This window comes from Anomaloglossus baeobatrachus, chromosome 11 (assembly GCF_048569485.1).
Source record: "Anomaloglossus baeobatrachus isolate aAnoBae1 chromosome 11, aAnoBae1.hap1, whole genome shotgun sequence".
Lineage (NCBI taxonomy): Eukaryota > Metazoa > Chordata > Amphibia > Anura > Aromobatidae > Anomaloglossus > Anomaloglossus baeobatrachus.
The window spans coordinates 132,130,161-132,149,700 of NC_134363.1; the positions used below are offsets into that span (position 1 = coordinate 132,130,161).

The 19,540-nt window shown below is 42.5% G+C and overlaps 1 protein-coding gene across 4 annotated transcripts in view; it reads left to right on the forward strand.

The window, feature by feature from the left end:
• The window catches only part of PLEKHG5 (pleckstrin homology and RhoGEF domain containing G5), a 395,051-nt gene that overhangs the window by 341,769 nt on the left and 33,742 nt on the right, over positions 1-19,540 (forward strand). For all 4 annotated transcript variants that reach the window (XM_075328647.1, XM_075328648.1, XM_075328649.1 and 1 more), the window contains one exon: positions 13,451-13,627. In XM_075328647.1, coding sequence (XP_075184762.1) covers positions 13,451-13,627 — 177 coding nt within the window. The remainder of the gene's footprint in view (positions 1-13,450; positions 13,628-19,540) is intronic.

Consider the following 19,540-nt stretch of genomic DNA (forward strand, 5'->3'; position numbering starts at 1 on the left):
CCCCTATATACAGTATGTGCCCCCACATAGCCCCTATATACAGTATGTGCCCCCACATAGCCCCTATATACAGTATGTGCCCCCACATAGCCCCTATATACAGTATGTGCCCCCACATAGCCCCTATATACAGTATGTGCCCCCACAGAGCCCCTATATACAGTATGTGCCCCCACATAGCCCCTATATACAGTATGTGCCCCCACATAGCCCCTATATACAGTATGTGCCCCCACATAGCCCCTATATACAGTATGTGCCCCCACATAGCCCCTATATACAGTATGTGCCCCCACATAGCCCCTATATACAGTATGTGCCCCCACATAGCCCCTATATACAGTATGTGCCCCCACATAGCCCCTATATACAGTATGAGCCCCTACATAGCCCTCTATATACAGTATGAGCCCCCACATTGATTAATTATGCACAGTGTGAACCCCCACACAGTCCCCCTGTATTCAGTATGTGCCCCCACACTGTCCCCCTATGTGCCCCCACATAGCCTCTATATACAGTATGTGCCCCCACATAGCCTCTATATACAGTATGTGCCCCCACATAGCCCCTATATACAGTATGTGCCCCCACAGAGCCCCTATATACAGTATGTGCCCCCACAGAGCCCCTATATACAGTATGTGCCTCCACAGAGCCCCTATATACAGTATGTGCCTCCACAGAGCCCCTATATACAGTATGTGCCCCCACAGAGCCCCTATATACAGTATGTGCTCCCACAGAGCCCCTATATACAGTATGTGCCCCCACAGAGCCCCTATATACAGTATGTGCCCCCACAGAGCCCCTATATACAGTATGTGCCCCCACAGAGCCCCTATATACAGTATGTGCCCCCACAGAGCCCCTATATACAGTATGTGCCCCCACAGAGCCCCTATATACAGTATGAGCTCCAACATAGTCAATACAGTATGAGCCCCCACATTGATTAATTATGCACAGTATGAACCCCCACACAGTCCCCCTATATTCAGTATGAGCTCCCACATAGCCCTCCTATATACAACCTCACATATCACACACATACAGTAGAAAAAAAAAGACAAAACAAAAACAACACATACCTCCTTCCAGTTCCATGGCGATCTGCTCTGGTCTTTAGTACACTAAAGGGGGCTTTACACGCAACAACGTCGCTAACGAGGCCGGATGTGCGTCACGAATTCCGTGACCCCAACGACATCTCGTTAGCGATGTCGTTGCATGTAAAGCCCCCTTTACTCTCCCCACATCATTGAGTCTGTTGTCTCAGTCGCACACACTTGTTGGTGGATGAAGGAGCTACCGGCTCCATTCTCCACCAATGTATTCCTGCTATCCTCAGGATGCAGATAATGGTGACATTGGGACGTGGGCGGCAGAGTGCATGGAGGTGTCCATGGCTATCGTTTTCAGCCCTGCAGCTGTCTCAGTCCATGAGCCAAACTGGAACAGCTAGAGGGTCATAGGCTGCAGTGATTGCCGAGGTCTGCTTTAGAGTCTTTTTTGGGGGTGTATGCTTGTACCTCTTCCTCCTATACACTGTATGTAATAATCTAGCGCCCTGCTACACTGTAATTGGCCGCGTCTGGGAGGGGTGAAAGTGCATGTCTGCAGAGAAGACTCTGAAGAAACGCCCAGTTGCACAACAAGCAGAGATTTCACATACTGTCTTTACATATTTTCAGCTTTTGAATTTAAACTGTAAATGTTTCCATTCATTAACCACAAGCAGAGATCATAAATGGTGAGGAATTGAAATGTCCCATTACATAGTACAATGGTCAAAAGAACATTTACAGAAACCGCCTTTAGTCACACGAGCATATGTTCTCTTGTGAGAGAATAGGAACGATTATGGTAATGACACTCCAATCAGAGTTTGACCCAAGTGTCAGCTAATTTTTTATGCTTTGTTATATAGCGCCATCATATTTATCATCACTGTCCCCATAGGGGCTCGTAATCTACATTCCCTATCAGTATGTCTTTGCATTGTGGGAGGAAATGAACACAAACACAGAGAACATACAAACTCCTTGCAGATTGTCATGCACAGACTTGGGGAAGGTCCGGCGTGGGGCAAAACATAGAACAAACAGGGGTTTCACCATGACAAACAAGGGGTACACCAGGGGCACTTTAACAATGGTGGGCCTTAGCGCTAGTGAGAGGGAAGATGGACACCTTCTCCACTTACCCTTAACTGTACCCTGCACTCCTTGCTACTCCCTATACAGGTTCCTCACCTGTCGCCAAGCAGAAACCTGAAGCCCTGAGAGGCCCTACAATAGTGCTGGCTAGTGCGTGGACAGGTAAGGATCACTAGTCCCACCACTGCACTAAAACAACATACAAGGGATCAATAAAGGATAAACTGCAACTTCTTGGCTGCAGTCAGGCACCAGGACTGCAGCCTATACCACAACAGACAGAATGGACTCCTGCAGCTCCTTCCACCTCCAGGCCAAGTCTCAGACTGAGATTTCAATATAACCAGCACCCTCTACTGGGAGAAAAGGGTATATATAGGGACTGGGAGTACTCCAAATCGGAAACATCTGAAAAGGTAATGAGAAGGCTGCTGGGAAGGAGAACAGACAGTAACCCTAAAACCGCCAAAAGAAAGGATATACATTTAATATTGAGAGCCTAGCATGGAAATAACTCTCTAGCCTTGAATCTAGTCAGTAGGCTCATAATGCACAGAGACAGCAGTGACACAGATGTTGTCCTTTGGGGGGATTTAACCCCAGGACCCCATCGCTGCAAAGCACCAGTGCTAACCACTGAGCCACCTTGTTGCCCAAACTTAGTGTCATCAGATCTTCTTCCCATATGAGAGAATTGGAACATAGGTGAGAAGATGGAGAACAAACTGTCTCCATTCTATGAGTTTGCGGAAATCATATTGTACTCGGATGTCATCAAAGTGCAGTCCGGTGATTTCCATGCACCCATAGACTTAATTGGGTTATAGCCATCCGAATCGGCATGAAAGAAAAAAACGCTGATCGGCTCTGCCCCATAGAATACCATTGGTCAGAGTGCTATGCTCTAAAACATCAGATATTACGTTATATGGGGGTGCGAGCGATCCCTGGTGATTTCAGATCATGTTAAGACCTGTTCCAGAAACTAGTTTCTACAGCATTAAGCAAATATGACCCTTAAATGGATGAGGTACTTGATTGGCCTAGAGGTATTTTTTTTTTCACAGCATTTGTTTTGTTTTTTTGTTTTCTTTCACATCTTCCTAATTAATGAATTTGCATAATGACTATTTCAGAGAATGGCCCACAATGTCTGCTACCTTTAGCAGGTCCTTATCTGTGCGACAAAATGCAACAGAGGTGTAATCTGCTCTGCATCCAATCTGGCCACCAAGAAGCCCCAACTGACAGCTCAGATTTCCTTTGATCTTGGTCAACCACTGATGAGTTGATGAAATCTGCTTTCCTGAATGGTGAAAGGAGGGAAATGAGGTCTAACTGGTCACTCCTCCTGGCCCTATAATTCCCCCAGCTCCGGCTCCTCGACCCTCATACTGTCTTGATGGATGTCCACCAGCTTGACGAGACCCTTCTCCACTAGACTAATATGGGACAAATTCGCTAATTCCACAGCATAGACTCCAAACAAGTATTTTTCAAATTAATTTGGAATAGATTTTTTTCTTTTTCGATAAATTTACCAAAAATTTATTGATTTCTGCTCATGAAATGAAGGAAAAGCCCATCGGTTCAGGAGCAATTATGGGTAGACTTTCAGAATGGAACAGTTGGGATCGGCTTTCCGTAATAGACGAAGTCTTAATTACCGGAAATGATTTAAAGGTAAGCATCAGCATGGTCTCCTGGGGGGAGGTGTCAGAGGGTCCAGTGGCTAATGTGTATATAATATATACAGTATATATGGTATATGTATATATATATATATATATATAGATAAATAGAGAGAGGGTTATAAGACTATGTGCACACAGTGCATTTTTATTGCGTTTTTTAGTGCAGTTTTGTCCTTATGCCAGAGAAGTCAATGAGAATCCTGACATTTTGTGCATACGATGCTGTTTTTTTCCCTTGAAGATTTGGTGCAGAAATAAGTCTGCAGCAGGTCAATTATTTCAGTGTTTTTGCAGTGTTTTTCCACCCCAGAATGCATAGAAAACACATGCAAAAAATGCATAAAAACGTGGCAAAAACATACTGCAAAAAAGCACGTTTTTTGGTTTTCTTTTGCAGATTTGGTGCAGAAATCTCTGTAACCAATTACTCAGCATGTGCACATATTTAAGGGTATGTCCGCACTTTGCGTCGTCGTAGTTGCAGTTCAAAACGCATATTTTAGCAGAAATGGTCTTTGCCAAAGTTTGGTCGGATCGCATGCGTTTTTACCGCGTTTTGACAGCTTTTTACCTGCTTTTTGGTTGCTTTAAGTCAGATGCATTTTGATTAAAAAGACACTGGTTAATAAATTTTAAATATACAAACACTTTGAAATAAATGATAACAAGAATCATGATTCAAATCTGTTAAAAATTAGCTAATTTATAAATAATAACTATTTGTTATTAATTATGTGAAAATTAAAAAAAATATATGGAATTTCAATCTTTTAATTGTCGGACTATATGTGTGTGTGTAAAGGGACATATCATTCCATTAATATTTAGTTCAAAGAACATGCGTTTTTAAAGTCCAAAACGCATGTTTTCAGCATCCAAAAAGCATGTAAACGCTAGAATTTTGAGATTTGATGCATTCTGACATTTCTCATTGACTCCAATGTTATCAAAACGCAGCCAAAATGGCAAAAACAATTGACATGCTGCTTCTTTGAACGCTGAGTTTTTGCCCAAAATTATACAAATTAAACGCAGCGTTTAGAAAAGCAAAGTGCGGACAAGAAAGCTCAATGTCCCATTGAATTTGATTGAAAAGGAGAACGCAGACATTTTGGCATGAAAACGCTGCAGTTCAAAACGCAGCTGAAACGCAGGTAAAAAACGCAAAGTGCAGACATACCCTGAGGCCATGTGCGCACGCAGCATCTTTATGGTGACCACAAAGATGCAGCGTTTTTGGCAAAAATGCATCTAAAAACACATGCTTTTTTATGTGAATTTTTTTTATGCATTTTGATGCATTTTTTACAGTGTTATTGCCCAATGCATTTTTTTTTAAGTCAAATATATTGACTGGAAGGGCTCAAAAAACGCTGACAAAAAATGGATAAAGAATTGACCTGCTGCATCTTTGTGGACACCACAAAGACGCAGCAAAAAAAAAAAAAAGCTGCAACGTGTGAACAGAAAAACTGAAATCTCATAGACTTTGCTGGGGAAGGAAATGCATGCAGTTTGGGACCAAACTGCACCCAAAAAACGCGACAAAAGATGCAGCATGCGCATGAGGCGTTACACCTATTATGCTTTACTTCATCTAATATTTTTGTATTTTAATTTTAAATTCATATTTTTAGTTTTTTTCTTTTCATTTGAAACGTAGATTAGTTCAGCCTAGTAAGAGTAATATTTTTTATTGTTTTATATTTTAGTGTTATGTTTTACTTCTCTTACTTATTTTTTAAATAGTCAGCCTTGTAATATTTTTTATTCTTTTATATATTGTATTGTAGTTTTATTTTTTACTATTTAATGGAAACTATTTCTATAGTGTTTTACTAGCCTCCGCTCAATGTCTTAATTCCATTCTGTTTTTATATTCATTATCTAAAGGCCTTGTTCACACACTGCGTTTTTACCCAGGTTTTTTTTTTGCGTTTTTGCTGCAGAAATTTCTTGAGAAAATGGTTGTAACCTTTCTGTAGACATTCCCCAGCAAAACCTGCGGAAAAAAAATAGCTGTGCGCACACTAAGTTTTTTTTTCTCAAGAGAATTCTTTCTGCAGAATTTCTTGAGAAAAAGAATGAGCAGGTCACTTCTTTTCTGCAGGTACCTGCGTTTTTTGCCATAGATAATGGTAAAAAAAACGCAGGGACCAACCTGGGAAAAAAAAAAGCATCAAAGACACGGTAAAAACGCTTGCATTATTGGTGCGTTTTTTTAACGCAAGTGCGCTAATCTTTCAGACTCTCAAGAAATTTCTTGAGAAAAATCCTTTTTCTAGTGCGCACAGGGCCTAAGATGCAAACAGTGAGCAACAATGTACAAGAAGCTGCAAGTCTTAACATGTTATTGAAATTAGTTATATTATAGGCTGGGGAATATTTCATTCATAGAGCTGCCATTGCACCTGTGCTCCGGCACCTGGGATGACCAGCATCTCCGATGATAGGAGGCTAGCGGTGCCATACACGAAATAGTGTTCATTATATGTCAGGGCTTATTATTGAATTTGCATTGGAAGCCAGTAGCTTATAATTATGTATACCATTGCTGCTTACATATCTACTAAGCAGCTTGCACTGCCCATGAGTCAGTGGTTAAATAGGACCTGTCACGTGCCATAAATATGTATTTATTTCTTTTTTTTTACCCAGTGTAAATGCCGCTGTTCTCCTGAATTCGGCGTTGTTTTTCTTTTGTTCCTGCGACTCTCCAATCCCGAGATATGGCCCTATCCCTATCTTCCCTGTATGTAAATCTAGTGTTGATAGCCAAGTGGGCGCAATCCTCAAGTCTTTTCTGTGGGCGTGTTCTTGAGGACCACACCCAATTGGATAACAACACTACACAGAATAGAGGGCCATATCTCAGGAATGGAGAGGCGCAGGAAGAAATGAAAAACAACGCCGGATTCAGGAAAACAGCACCAATTACACCAGCTAAAAAAAAATGTAAACATTTATAGCAAGTGAAAGGTCTTCTGCCAGACTTCCTAGTCCTCCCCTCTGCCAGGTTGTTCTCAGTTGCCTGGATTGTACAATTTAGGACATTATTGTGTTTATTGTGACATTTGAATGTCTTGTGTCCGCAGTTATCAGCCAATCGTGAATGTTATGACATCACACATGTATGTGAATTTCCTGCCTTGCGTCGTGTGCTGGTCCTGGATGTGTGAAGGCTGCAGGACATTGTCTGGCTTTAGATTACAGGGTGTTTGTTTTTAGTAAACCTGGACAGAAAGGCGGCTGTTTGTGTTTTTCTGATCCTTATGACTCAGTCTGGAAATGTGATGCCCCCAGGAATGTGTTCAGTTTTGTTGAAATTTGGGCTCAAAGTTGGAAAAGTCTCATCTGAAAACATTTGACTGATAAGCTTTCCACAATCAGGGTCCATGCCTGCAGGGGATCTTGTGGATCCCTATGGATCTGTATAGGGGAGCTGTGTGCTGCATTCTACCACAGAGGAGGTCTGAATGCTACAATTGAAATTCTGGGTATTGATTTCTATGCATTGCATTATGGTATATCTCTGCAATACAAATCCAGTCTGGGGGTGGCTCATACAGGTCTGGGGGCCCATACTGTTCAGGGGGGTGGCTCATACAGGTCTGGGGTCCCATACTATTCTGGGGGAGTGGCTCATACAGGTCTGGGGGCCCATACTGTTCAGGGGGTGGCTCATACAGGTCTGGGGTCCCATACTATTCTGGGGGGGGTGGCTCATACAGGTCTGGGGGCCCATACTGTTCAGGGGGGTGGCTCATACAGGTTTGGGGTCCCATACTATTCTGGGGGAGTGGCTCATACAGGTCTGGGGGCCCATACTGTTCAGGGGGGTGGCTCATACAGGTCTGGGGGACCATACTATTCTGGGGGTGGCTCATACAGGTCTGGGGTCCCATACTATTCTGGGGGGGGTGGCTCATACAGGTCTGGGGGCCCATACTGTTCAGGGGGGTGGCTCATACAGGTTTGGGGTCCCATACTATTCTGGGGGAGTGGCTCATACAGGTCTGGGGGCCCATACTGTTCAGGGGGGTGGCTCATACAGGTCTGGGGGCCCATACTATTCTGGGGGGGTGGCTCATACAGGTCTGGGGGCCCATACTGTTCAGGGGGGTGGCTCATACAGGTCTGGGGTCCCATACTATTCTGGGGGAGTGGCTCATACAGATCTGGGGGCCCATACTGTTCAGGGGGGTGGCTCATACAGGTCTGGGGTCCCATACTATTCTGGGGGGGTGGCTCATACAGGTCTGGGGGCCCATACTGTTCAGGGGGGTGGCTCATACAGGTCTGGGGGCCCATACTATTCTGGGGGGGTGGCTCATACAGGTCTGGGGGCCCATACTGTTCAGGGGGGTGGCTCATACAGGTCTGGGGGCCCATACTATTCTGGGGGGGTGGCTCATACAGGTCTGGGGGCCCATACTGTTCAGGGGGTTGGCTCATACAGGTCTGGGGGCCCATACTGTTCAGGGGGGTGGCTCATACAGGTCTGGGGTCCCATACTATTCTGGGGGAGTGGCTCATACAGATCTGGGGGCCCATACTGTTCAAGGGGGTGGCTCATACAGGTCTGGGGTCCCATACTATTCTGGGGGGGTGGCTCATACAGGTCTGGGGGCCCATACTGTTCAGGGGGGTGGCTCATACAGGTCTGGGGGCCCATACTATTCTGGGGGGGTGGCTCATACAGGTCTGGGGGCCCATACTGTTCAGGGGGTTGGCTCATACAGGTCTGGGGGCCCATACTGTTCAGGGGGGTGGCTCATACAGGTCTGGGGGCCCATACTGTTCAGGGGGGTGGCTCATACAGGTCTGGGGGCCCATACTGTTCTGGGGGGGTGGCTCATACAGGTCTGGGGGCCCATACTGTTCTGGGGCGTGGTTCATACAGGTCCAGGGGCCCATACAGCTATGGGGAAGCGGGGCGATGCACATACAGCTCTGTGTCTACTTCTTGAACACTGTGCTGCGGCTCCTCTCTCTCTTCATCTGTGGGACAGGAGTGTTTGCTCCTCCTATATGTCTACAATAATTTTTACTGATGAAAATAAAAATTCACGTTTTATCCTACCGATGAGGTAGCTGGAGAACCTTGTTTTCTTTTGGATATATATATAATAAATATATATATATATATATATATATATATATATGTGTGTATGTATATTACTTTTTCAAAAGGTTCTGTTTGGACCGAAATGTGGTCTGTTACATTCTGAGCCAATAAGGGTTTAATTTTTGCTCATTTTGGAGTGCTGCCTTCCTTGTCTTTTTTCTATGTATTGGGCACTTGAAGGACTGCTTTGCACCCCATGTCTGATTTTTTTGTGTACTGCTCATCTCTTATATATACATATATACATACATGAGTGGATATACCGTTGGTGCACACTGTGGGCCCAAGCGGTTAGGGGGCACATGTACACCTCTAGAGTGGGTGCAATTTTGCATTTATATTACCATCTCTTGGGCTGCATAGGGCACATACATTCTTCTAATACAGGGGCCCTTTTGTGTCTGCCAGTGTGTGTGTGCGTGCGTTTGTGTGGGTGTGTAGATATATGTATGTGTAAAGCGCTGTGGAATCAATAGCGCTATATAAATTAATAAATATAGATAGATATATGGGCCCTTTGCAGCCCAAGAACTTATAAAAATGCAAAATTCCTCCTGCTTTGGAGGTAGAAATGGGCCCCCTCACCTCTGGGGTTCCAGGTTGCACCAATGATATGTCCACCACTCAATAAATATCGATAAGATGGATAGACATTATAGCAGTACAGTGGCTCAGTGGTTAGCACTGTTTCTTTGCAGCGCTGGGGTCCTGAATTCAAATCCCACCAAGGACAACATCTTTAAGGACTCTGACTGTTGTCCCCATGTTTGTGGTAATCTCTGTTTTCCTTCCAAACTCTGAAGACATACTGATAGGGAATTTAGATTGTGAGCCCCAGTGGGGACAGCGATGATGATATCTGTAATGTGCTGTGGCGTTAATGGTGCTACAGTCATATGAAAAAGTTTGGGCACCCCTATTAATGTTAACCTTTTTTCTTTATAACAATTTGGGTTTTTGCAATAGCTATTTCAGTTTCATATATCTAATAACTGATGGACTGAGTAATATTTCTGGATTGAAATGAGGTTTATTGTACTAACAGAAAATGTGCAATCCGCATTTAAACAAAATTTGACCGGTGCAAAAGTATGGGCACCCTTATCAATTTCTTGATTTGAACACGCCTAACTACTTTTTACTGACTTACTAAAGCACTAAATTGGTTTTGTAACCTCATTGAGCTTTGCACTTCATAGGCAGGTGTATCCAATCATGAGAAAAGGTATTTAAGGTGGCCACTTGCAAGTTGTTCTCCTATTTGAATCTCCTATGAAGAGTGGCATCATGGGCTCCTCAAAACAACTCTCAAATGATCTGAAAACAAAGATTATTCAACATAGTTGTTCAGGGGAAGGTACAAAAAGTTGTCTCAGATATTTAAACTGTCAGTTTCCACTGTGAGGAACATAGTAAGGAAATGGAAGAACACAGGTACAGTTCTTGTTACGCCCAGAAGTGGCAGGCCAAGAAAAATATCAGAAAGGCAGAGAAGAAGAATGGTGAGAACAGTCAAGGACAAGCCAAAGACCACCTCCAAAGACCTGCAGCATCATCTTGCTGCAGATGGTGTCAATGTGCATCAGTCAACAATACAGCGCACGTTGCACAAGGAGAAGCTGTATGGGAGAGTGATGCGAAAGAAGCAGTTTCTGCAAGCACACCACTAACAGAGTCGCCTGAGGTATGCAAAAGCACATTTGGACAAGCCAGTTACACTTTGGAAGAAGGTCCTGTGGACTGATGAAACAAAGATTGAGTTGTTTGGTCATACAAAAAGGTGTTCTGCATGGAGGCAAAAAAACACGGCATTCCAAGAAAAGCACTTGCTACCAACAGTAAACTTTGGTGGAGGTTCCATCATGCTTTGGGGCTGTGTGGCCAATGCCGGCACCGGGAATCTTGTTAAAGTTGAGGGTCGCATGGATTCAACTCAGTATCAGCAGATTCTTGCCAATAATGTGCAAGAATCAGTGACGAAGTTGAAGTTACGCAGGGGATGAATATTTCAGCAAGACAATGATCCAAAACACCGCTCCAAATCTACTCAGGCATTCATGCAGAGGAACAATTACAATGTTCTGGAATGGCCATCCCAGTCCCTAGACCTGAATATCATTGAAAATCTGTGGGATGATTTGAAGCGGCTGTCCATGCTCGGCGACCATCAAACTTAACCGAACTGGAATTGTTTTGTAAACAGGAATGGTCAAATATACCTTCATCCAGGAACTCATTAAAAGCTACAGGAAGCGACTAGAGGCTGTGATTTTTGCAAAAGGAGGATCTACAGAATATTAATGTCACTTTTATGTTGAGGTGCCCATACTTTTGCACCAGTCAAATTTTGTTTAAATGCGGATTGCACATTTTCTGTTAGTACAATAAACCTCATTTCAATCCAGAAATATTACTCAGTCCATCAGTTATTAGATATATGACACTGAAATAGCCGCTGCAAAAACCCAAATTGTTATAAAGAAAAGAGGTTAACATTAATAGGGGTGCCCAAACTTTTTCATATGACTGTATTTAATTAAATATATACATATACACACACACACATATATATATATATAACTATTTGTGTACACCGTCATAGATTAATATACATGGCTTTTTTTCCCTGCTAATCCTGGAAGGGGTTAAAGTGAGGGTGGCAGCAGCAGTTCTCATTAGCAGGCAGTCAGCCCTGTCACCAGCTGCAGCACACTTCTCCCTGCCCACTTCATGCAAATATGCTCTGCCTGTTTTTCTTAAAGCTACAGAATCAAATTAGAAAGAAGAAGGAGAGAAAAAAAAAAGAGAGCAGGGAATGTGATTGCCATGACTTCAGTAATACCCAGGGCAGCAATGCAATCTGCTTTATTGACTATTGACTTTGCTGAGTGTTGACACAAGACTTTCATCCTTTTCCCAATAAGATATGGGATTTGATATTAATTAGGGAGAAGAGACTGGAGGTTGGTCTTGTTCTCTGCTCTGGAGGCAGCTGTGACTATTGTGCATGACACATAATGGTACACAGCCTATGCCAGCCGCACGTCAGGTAGAGGTGAGGATCTGCTTCTCTGTATAGATTGTATTTCATTTACTGATACATAGACGATGTCTCGTGTTAATATTAGTCTTCATAATCTTTATATATTTACTGTTTTGAAATGTGCCACAATTAAATATATATATATATATATATATATATATATATATATATATATATATACACACATATATTTACTATAATTGTTTACATTTGTATTAATGTATTCATATTAATTCCCATATATATATATATATATATATATATATATATATATATATATATATATATATATATATATATATGTGTGTGTGTGTTTATATATATATATATATATATATATATATATATATATATATGTACTGTGTGTGTATATATATATATATTATATATACACACACTGTATATTATAATGTGTGAGCGTACATGTATATAATTTGTAGTACCATCCTTATGAGATCTTAGTTCCCCCTCCCTCATGTGACAGTCTAGGCAGATGAGATATGGGGTGTTGTTTGGGGGAAGCCTACAGGGTCACTGGTGGTTTACTTGCCTTGACTAATTAAGTGGTAGTTGAAAAATAAAAATACTTTTTAAAGCACCAATTTTGAAAAAGGAACATAAAATATTACTCATGTTCTGTTTTCTATTGTGCGGACGCTGTCAAACATATCCCATATCTCAGCTTCTTGAATAGCAAATAAGTTTGGTACTCTTGGTGGTATTGCAATGGTCTATTACACCAAGACCCTATATTGTCCCAAGAATAAGTTTACTTTATATAAAAGATGGTGTAATGTGAACATTAAAAAAGTGCAGTATTACTGTTATATTTGTATAGATTTTAAGGGGATTGTCAGAGCCTAGACTCTAATATATCTATATTTTATTGGCTTGTATATTGTGGATTTATAATAAAAAATGATTTCTAATTTTAGGGAAATTGCATTACTATTGACATTATTAGATATCATTATTATGAGATGATCTTTTATTATATTATTTTCGCAATATTCATGTTTGTTTTGCGCATTCATGTTTGTTTTGCGCCTAAGTATTTGCTGAACAATTCTCCTTGCAGTCCAGTTTTATTATTGGTGTGGTTGTTAAAGTCATCCTATTCCGGGATAAGTTGACACAGCGGTGCGGTGCTTGACCCAGCTATTGTCTGGACCTTGGACTTTAATGATCCCAATGTGTACATGCCAGGATGGACAAGTGCGGATTTGGATGCTGTATGTAAGCGTCTGCTAGATCCATCTTTTGTCTGACACTGAAGACAGCAGCGTTGGCTTCTTATATCATTGGTTCTTCTGAGAACTTTCCATGCAGCAGTAACAAATAGATTGTATTATATGTATGCACAGTGACTGGTGATGGTGTAAGCTATGGAGAATAATATTGTATGTGGTTCTCCTTTTGTGCTTAGGCTCCAGGGAGAAGAAGAAAGAATATGAATGAATTCCTTGGGGATGCCAGTATACCCATGCAGGAGTCTCTCCAGAACTTCAGCTGCTCACTGCCCAACAACGACACCTGGAAGAACCGAGCCGCCAGCCGCTTCAGCGGTTTCTTCGGCGCTGGCACTACAGGCCCATTTGGAAAGGTTATCTATCTATTTATCTACTATCTATCTATCTACTATCTATCTGTCTACCTTCTATCTATCTATCTATCTATCCTTCTATTTATCTATTTATCTATCATCTATCTAATAGTCAATGCATTATCTACGGTATCACTCTATCTATCTGTCTATCTATCTACCTATCTATTTATTGGTCTTTATCTCTCTTTCATCATTATCAATCAATCATTTATTTCCTATCTATCTGGTTATCTCTCTATTATCTATCATGTATTTGTTATCCATCATCTATCTACCTATTATCTATCTAGCTATCTTTTATCTATCACTATCTATCTATTAGTCAATGAATTATCTATCAATTAATCTATTATCTATCTACTATCTATCTATTATCTATCATCATCATCTATCTATCTATCTATTTTTTAGTCTATATCTCTCTATCATGATTATCTGTCAATCAATCATCTATTTACTATTTATCTATCTGGTTATCTCTCTATTATCTATCATGTATTTATTATCTATCTAGCTCTCCATCTATTATCTATATATCTTATCTAGCTATTATCTATCTATAATCTACGGTAGCTATTATCTATCTATCATGTATTTATTATCTATCTATATATGATCTTACTCTCGATCATTATCTATCATCTATGGTAGCTATTATCTAGCTGTCTGTCTATCCATCTACCTGTCTATCCATTTACCTGTCTATCTATCTATCTATCTATCTATCTATCTATCTATCTATCTATCTATCTATCTATCTATCTATCTATCTATCTATCTGTCTATCTGTCTGTCTGTCTGTCTGTCTGTCTGTCTGTCTATCTATCTACCTATCTATCTACAGTATATCTGTTGTATTCCATACAGAATAATATAACCCTTCTGTATTGTGCATTATGTGACATCTGTGCATTATATGACTAATGGTGATGTGCCCACCCGTTGGCATGCTATCTGGAGACTGTAGGCTGTGCCAGTGTACTTGTCTCTCCGTGCTGGCTGCTAATTGCCTGAAATTGAAGCAGCCAGTAAATCAGACACGTTGTGACAAGGTGAAGTTTCAAGTGAAACCAGTCAGGGGTCAGGTATCCAGACTCTTCATAAAGCTTTGTGAGGGTCCGTCATGTAGAGCAAACATTCCTGTGTTTTCTTTAGGTCTTGGCATTTGTTCAGGGTGATGGACAATATGTGGGTCACCAGCTGCTCCTGCACTACAAGTTCCAGTATGACCTGTCTTTCTTCACTGTATGCACCTGGACGGGCCGAGCATATTCTCTGTATATACAGCATGTGTTTATAGGAGAATATACAAAGTATGTTGCGTATACATGCACAGATATACTGTATAAACCAAAGAAGAGCAACAATGTTCAACTGTTCTTGCAGATATACTAGAGAAAATGTACAAAGAGAAGTTGCCATGGTTACCACGAATGAGGCAAAGTAGTCATTTTATTATATTATATAGTCAAATATTTATTGGCTAACATGATAAAAGAGGGATGATTAACAACCAAAGCACAATGGATGAATGACAACAAGATCGTAGGGACAATATAGGAGGATGGAATAATTAAACTGTAATTATAATTTTATAAATGAAGCATTGATTGATCTTATTGTGAGGTCATGTAGGTCACACACCGGCACAGGAAGATGAAGCAGAGCTTCACAAAGATTGACATATCTACGGTAAATCCTAGCAAGGCCTCATATGTATGACAAAGCCGTGTACATAGGCCTAACATGGCAGAACACATAGACCTATTAGGCCACGTGAATACATTGATTATATGGTGAATTTTTTACCTCAGTATTTGTAGCCATAGCCAGGAGTAGGACATTCAGATGAAAAAGTATAATAGAAACACGGCACCACTTCTGTATTTACCACACACTCCTGGTTTTGGCTACAAATAGTGAGGTAAAAAAGTCACCAAATACTCGTGTGCACGTGGCCTAAGGTAGTACTGGAACTTGGACTCTTAAGGCCCAGTCACACTAAACAACTTACCAGCGATCCCAACAACGATACAACCTGATAGGGATCGCTGGTAAGTTGCTAGGAGGTCGCTGGTGAGATGTCACACTAAGCGACGCTCCCACCAGCAACCTGACCTGGCAGGGATCGCTGGAGCGTCGCTACACGGGTTGCTGGTGAGCTGTCAAACAGGCAGATCTCACCAGCAACCAGTGACCAGCCCCCAGCCAGCAGCGCCGCGTGGAAGCGATGCTGCGCTTGGTAACTAAGGTAAATATCAGGTAACCAACCCGATATTTACCTTGGTTACCAGCGCACACCGCTTAGCGCTGGCTCCCTGCACTCCTAGCCACAGTACACATCGGGTTAATTACCTGATGTGTAGTCTGGCTATGTGTGCAGGGAGCAGGAAGCCGGCACTGACAACGTGACAGAGGCGGACGCTGGTAACGAAGGTAAATATCGGGTAACCAAGGAAAGGGCTTCTTGGTTACCCGATGTTTACCGTGGTTACCAGCGTCCGCAGAAGCCGGTTCCCTGCTCACTGCACATTTAGTTGTTGCTCTGTCGCTGTCACACACAGCGATGTGTGCTTCACAGCGGGAGAGCAACAACTAAAAAATGGCCCAGGACATTCAGCAACAACCAACGACCTCACAGCAGGGGCCTGGTTGTTGCTGGATGTCACACACAGCGACATCGCTAGCAAGTTGTGTCTCAGCAGCGATGTTGCTAGCGATGTTGCTTAGTGTGACGGTACCTTTAGGCCTCGTGCACATGCTGAGTATTTGGTGAGTTTTTACCTCAGTATTTGTAGCCAAAAAGCAGAACTGGGTGATAAATGCAGAAGTGGTGCTCGTGTTTCTATTATATTTTTCCTCTCATTGTTCCCTCCTGGTTTTGTCTTACAAATACTAAGGTAAAAAAACTCACCAAATACTCAACATGTGCACGTGGTCTTAGGCGGGCTTTACACACTGCGATATCGGTCCCGATATCGCTAGTGTGGGTACCCGCCCCCATCAGTTGTGCGACACAGGCAAATCGCTGCCCGTGCCGCACAACATCGCCCAGCCCATCACCCATACTTACCTGCCCGGCGACGTCGCTGTGACCGGCAAACCGCCTCCTTTCTAAGGGGGCGGTCCGTGCGGCGTCACAGCGACGTCACTGAGCGGCCGCCCAATAGCAGCGGAGGGGCGGAGCTGAGCGGGACGTAACATCCCACCCACCTCTTTCCTTCCGCATAGCAGCCGGGAGGCAGGTAAGGAGAGTTTCCTCGTTCCTGCGGTGTCACACTGAGTGATGTGTGCTGCCGCAGGAACGAGGAACAACCTCGTTACTGCTGCAGTAACGATTTTTGAGAATGGACCCCCATGTCACCGATGAGCGATTTTGCACGTTTTTGCAACGATGAAAAATCGCTCATCGGTGTCACACGCAACGGCATCGCTAATGCGGCCGGATGTGCGTCACCAATTCCGTGACCCCCAACGAGTTCGCATTAGCGATGTCGTAGCGTGTAAAGCCCCCTTAAGGCTAGGTTCACATTTCCGTTGTTTTTCATCAGTCACATGCATTGCTTGACGCTTGTGACTGATGCGTTGTACAACGGATGACAAGAATAAGAATTCATTGTCGGACTCCGTTGTAAAACGTGAGAGAGAGAGCGATCAGCTGATTGCTCTCATTAGCCGGCCGCCGGCTTTTGAGAGTGAACAGATAATCTCCTGGAGGCCGGCTAATGAGAGCGATCAGCTGATCGTTCTCATTAGCCGGCCGCCGGGTGAACAGCTGATCGCTCACAGCAGCTGGCCGCTGGGTGATCAGCTGATCGCTCACTGAAGGCGGCGCCGGGCGATCAGCTGATCGTTCGGTCGCCGAGAGAGAGAGCACGCACAGCAGAATCAAAAGGATTCCGCTGCTCAAAAAATGCTACATGCTGCGTTCCTGCCGCCCGACGGTCAGTCGTTCCACGACTGATCAGTCGGGCGGAGGATGCAACGCAGCATTATCAGTCACAATCTGCCGCTCATACAAGTATATGGGAACAACGGAATCCGTCAAACGGATTCCGTTGTTTACCAGAGCCGCGGATTGTGACTGATACAAATTGACATAAATGTGAACCTAGCCTAAGATGGTACTGGAACTTGAACTATTAGGCAAAATTCAAATGTTAAGTATTTTGTGAGTTTTTTACCTCACTCTTTGTAGCCAAAACTAGGAGGACAGTCAGAGGAAAAGTATAATAGAAACACGGGCGCCACTTCTGTATTTCTCACCCACTCCTGATTTTGGCTACAAATACTGAGGTAAAAAAAATTCACCAAATATTGAACAAGCACTTTACACTCCATGTGCCGCAATATGGTGCTTCTGTACAAACACTATATTCTCTCTGAGACACAATGTTTCATACAGTGCCTTGATATGAAATCAGAGGCACAATGAGGTTCAGAATTGGCCCTTTAATGTCTATGGGTGCTGTATAAAGGTCCTTACTACAATACTCCATGGATACACAGATCATTGAGGGGTCCACGTGTGGTACCTGGGATGTGGATATTGAGATTGGCCTTACTGCAAGCTCGGATAGCTCAGCGTGCCCTAATAAAACCTACAGATGAAAGTGGTCCTCCTAACCACACTGATTTTTACAGTATTCATACATTTATTGGCTGTTAAGCTAATAAATGTCTGTTGTTCGTCTCTTATGGATGACCTGCCAGGTATAAAGGAGTCCTTCATCCATCCCAAAACCTGTATACAGAGAGAAATTCTCTTCTTCTCCTGCCAAAATCTTTTAAGGTATGTGCACACAATGTCTTTTTCAGGTGGATTCTACCTGAAACACACCTGGAAAAGTGCTAAAAGAAACACCAGAATGAATGAATGAACATATGCATCACAATGTGAAAACGACCTGTAAATGTTCAGTCTATTCCCACTTCTATTAGTCTCATCAGGCTTTTAAAGTCATGAAGTGGCTTAAAGAAGTGACCCTATTCTACCATTTGGAAGTCACCATTATTTTATATAGGAGATGATCTCTAAAAGGCATAGGGTTAAAGATGAAACATTTCCTTTGTATTTTAGGCAAAAAAATAAAGAAATTTATATAATTTTTTTTATCTTTTACATTTTAACAATTGCAAATAGGCAAATAGGCCAGTGGAAAAGTCTGGACACCCTTGAAGATTTGTGTGCTCAGATAACTTTCAGACCTTACTTAGCCTGTTCGGGTTATGGCTTGCTCACTATATTGGTTAGGAAAAGCCAGGAGATGCAAATTTCACAGCTTTATAAAAACCCAGCCTCTTCTAACCTTGTGCCAAAAAACAGCAGCCATGGATTCTTCTAAGTAGCTGCCTAGCACTCTGAAAATGAGAATGGTAGAGGCCCAAAAAGCAGGAGAAGGCTATAAAAAGATAGAAAACCGTTTTCTAGTTGCTCTTACCTCAGTTCGAAATGTAATTGAGAAATGGTAGCTACCAGGAACAGTGGAGGTCAATATAAGATCTGGAAAACCAAGCAAAATTTCTGTGACAGCTGCTCGGAGGATTGCCAGAGAGGCAAAAGAGAACCCTGCCTGACTGCAAAAGACCTTCAGGAAGATTCAGCAGACTCTGGAGTTGTGGTACATTGTTCAGAGACACCTGCACAAATATGGCCTTCATGGAAGAGTCATCAGAAGAAATTCTCTTCTGCTTCCAAACTTTTGCATTGCCCCATTTTCCTTTTTTGTTAATTTAAAAATGTAAAAGATTAAAAGGTTTTTTTTTTGCCCTAGCCCAGGAGAAGTAAGATTAAATTTAATAGTGTACTGTAGGTTCCCATCTATGGGGTGCACGTAGTTATAGCAGATGGGCACATGCAAACTGGCCTCAATTCCAAAAGTATAGTCTGTATAGCAGTAATGCATACAT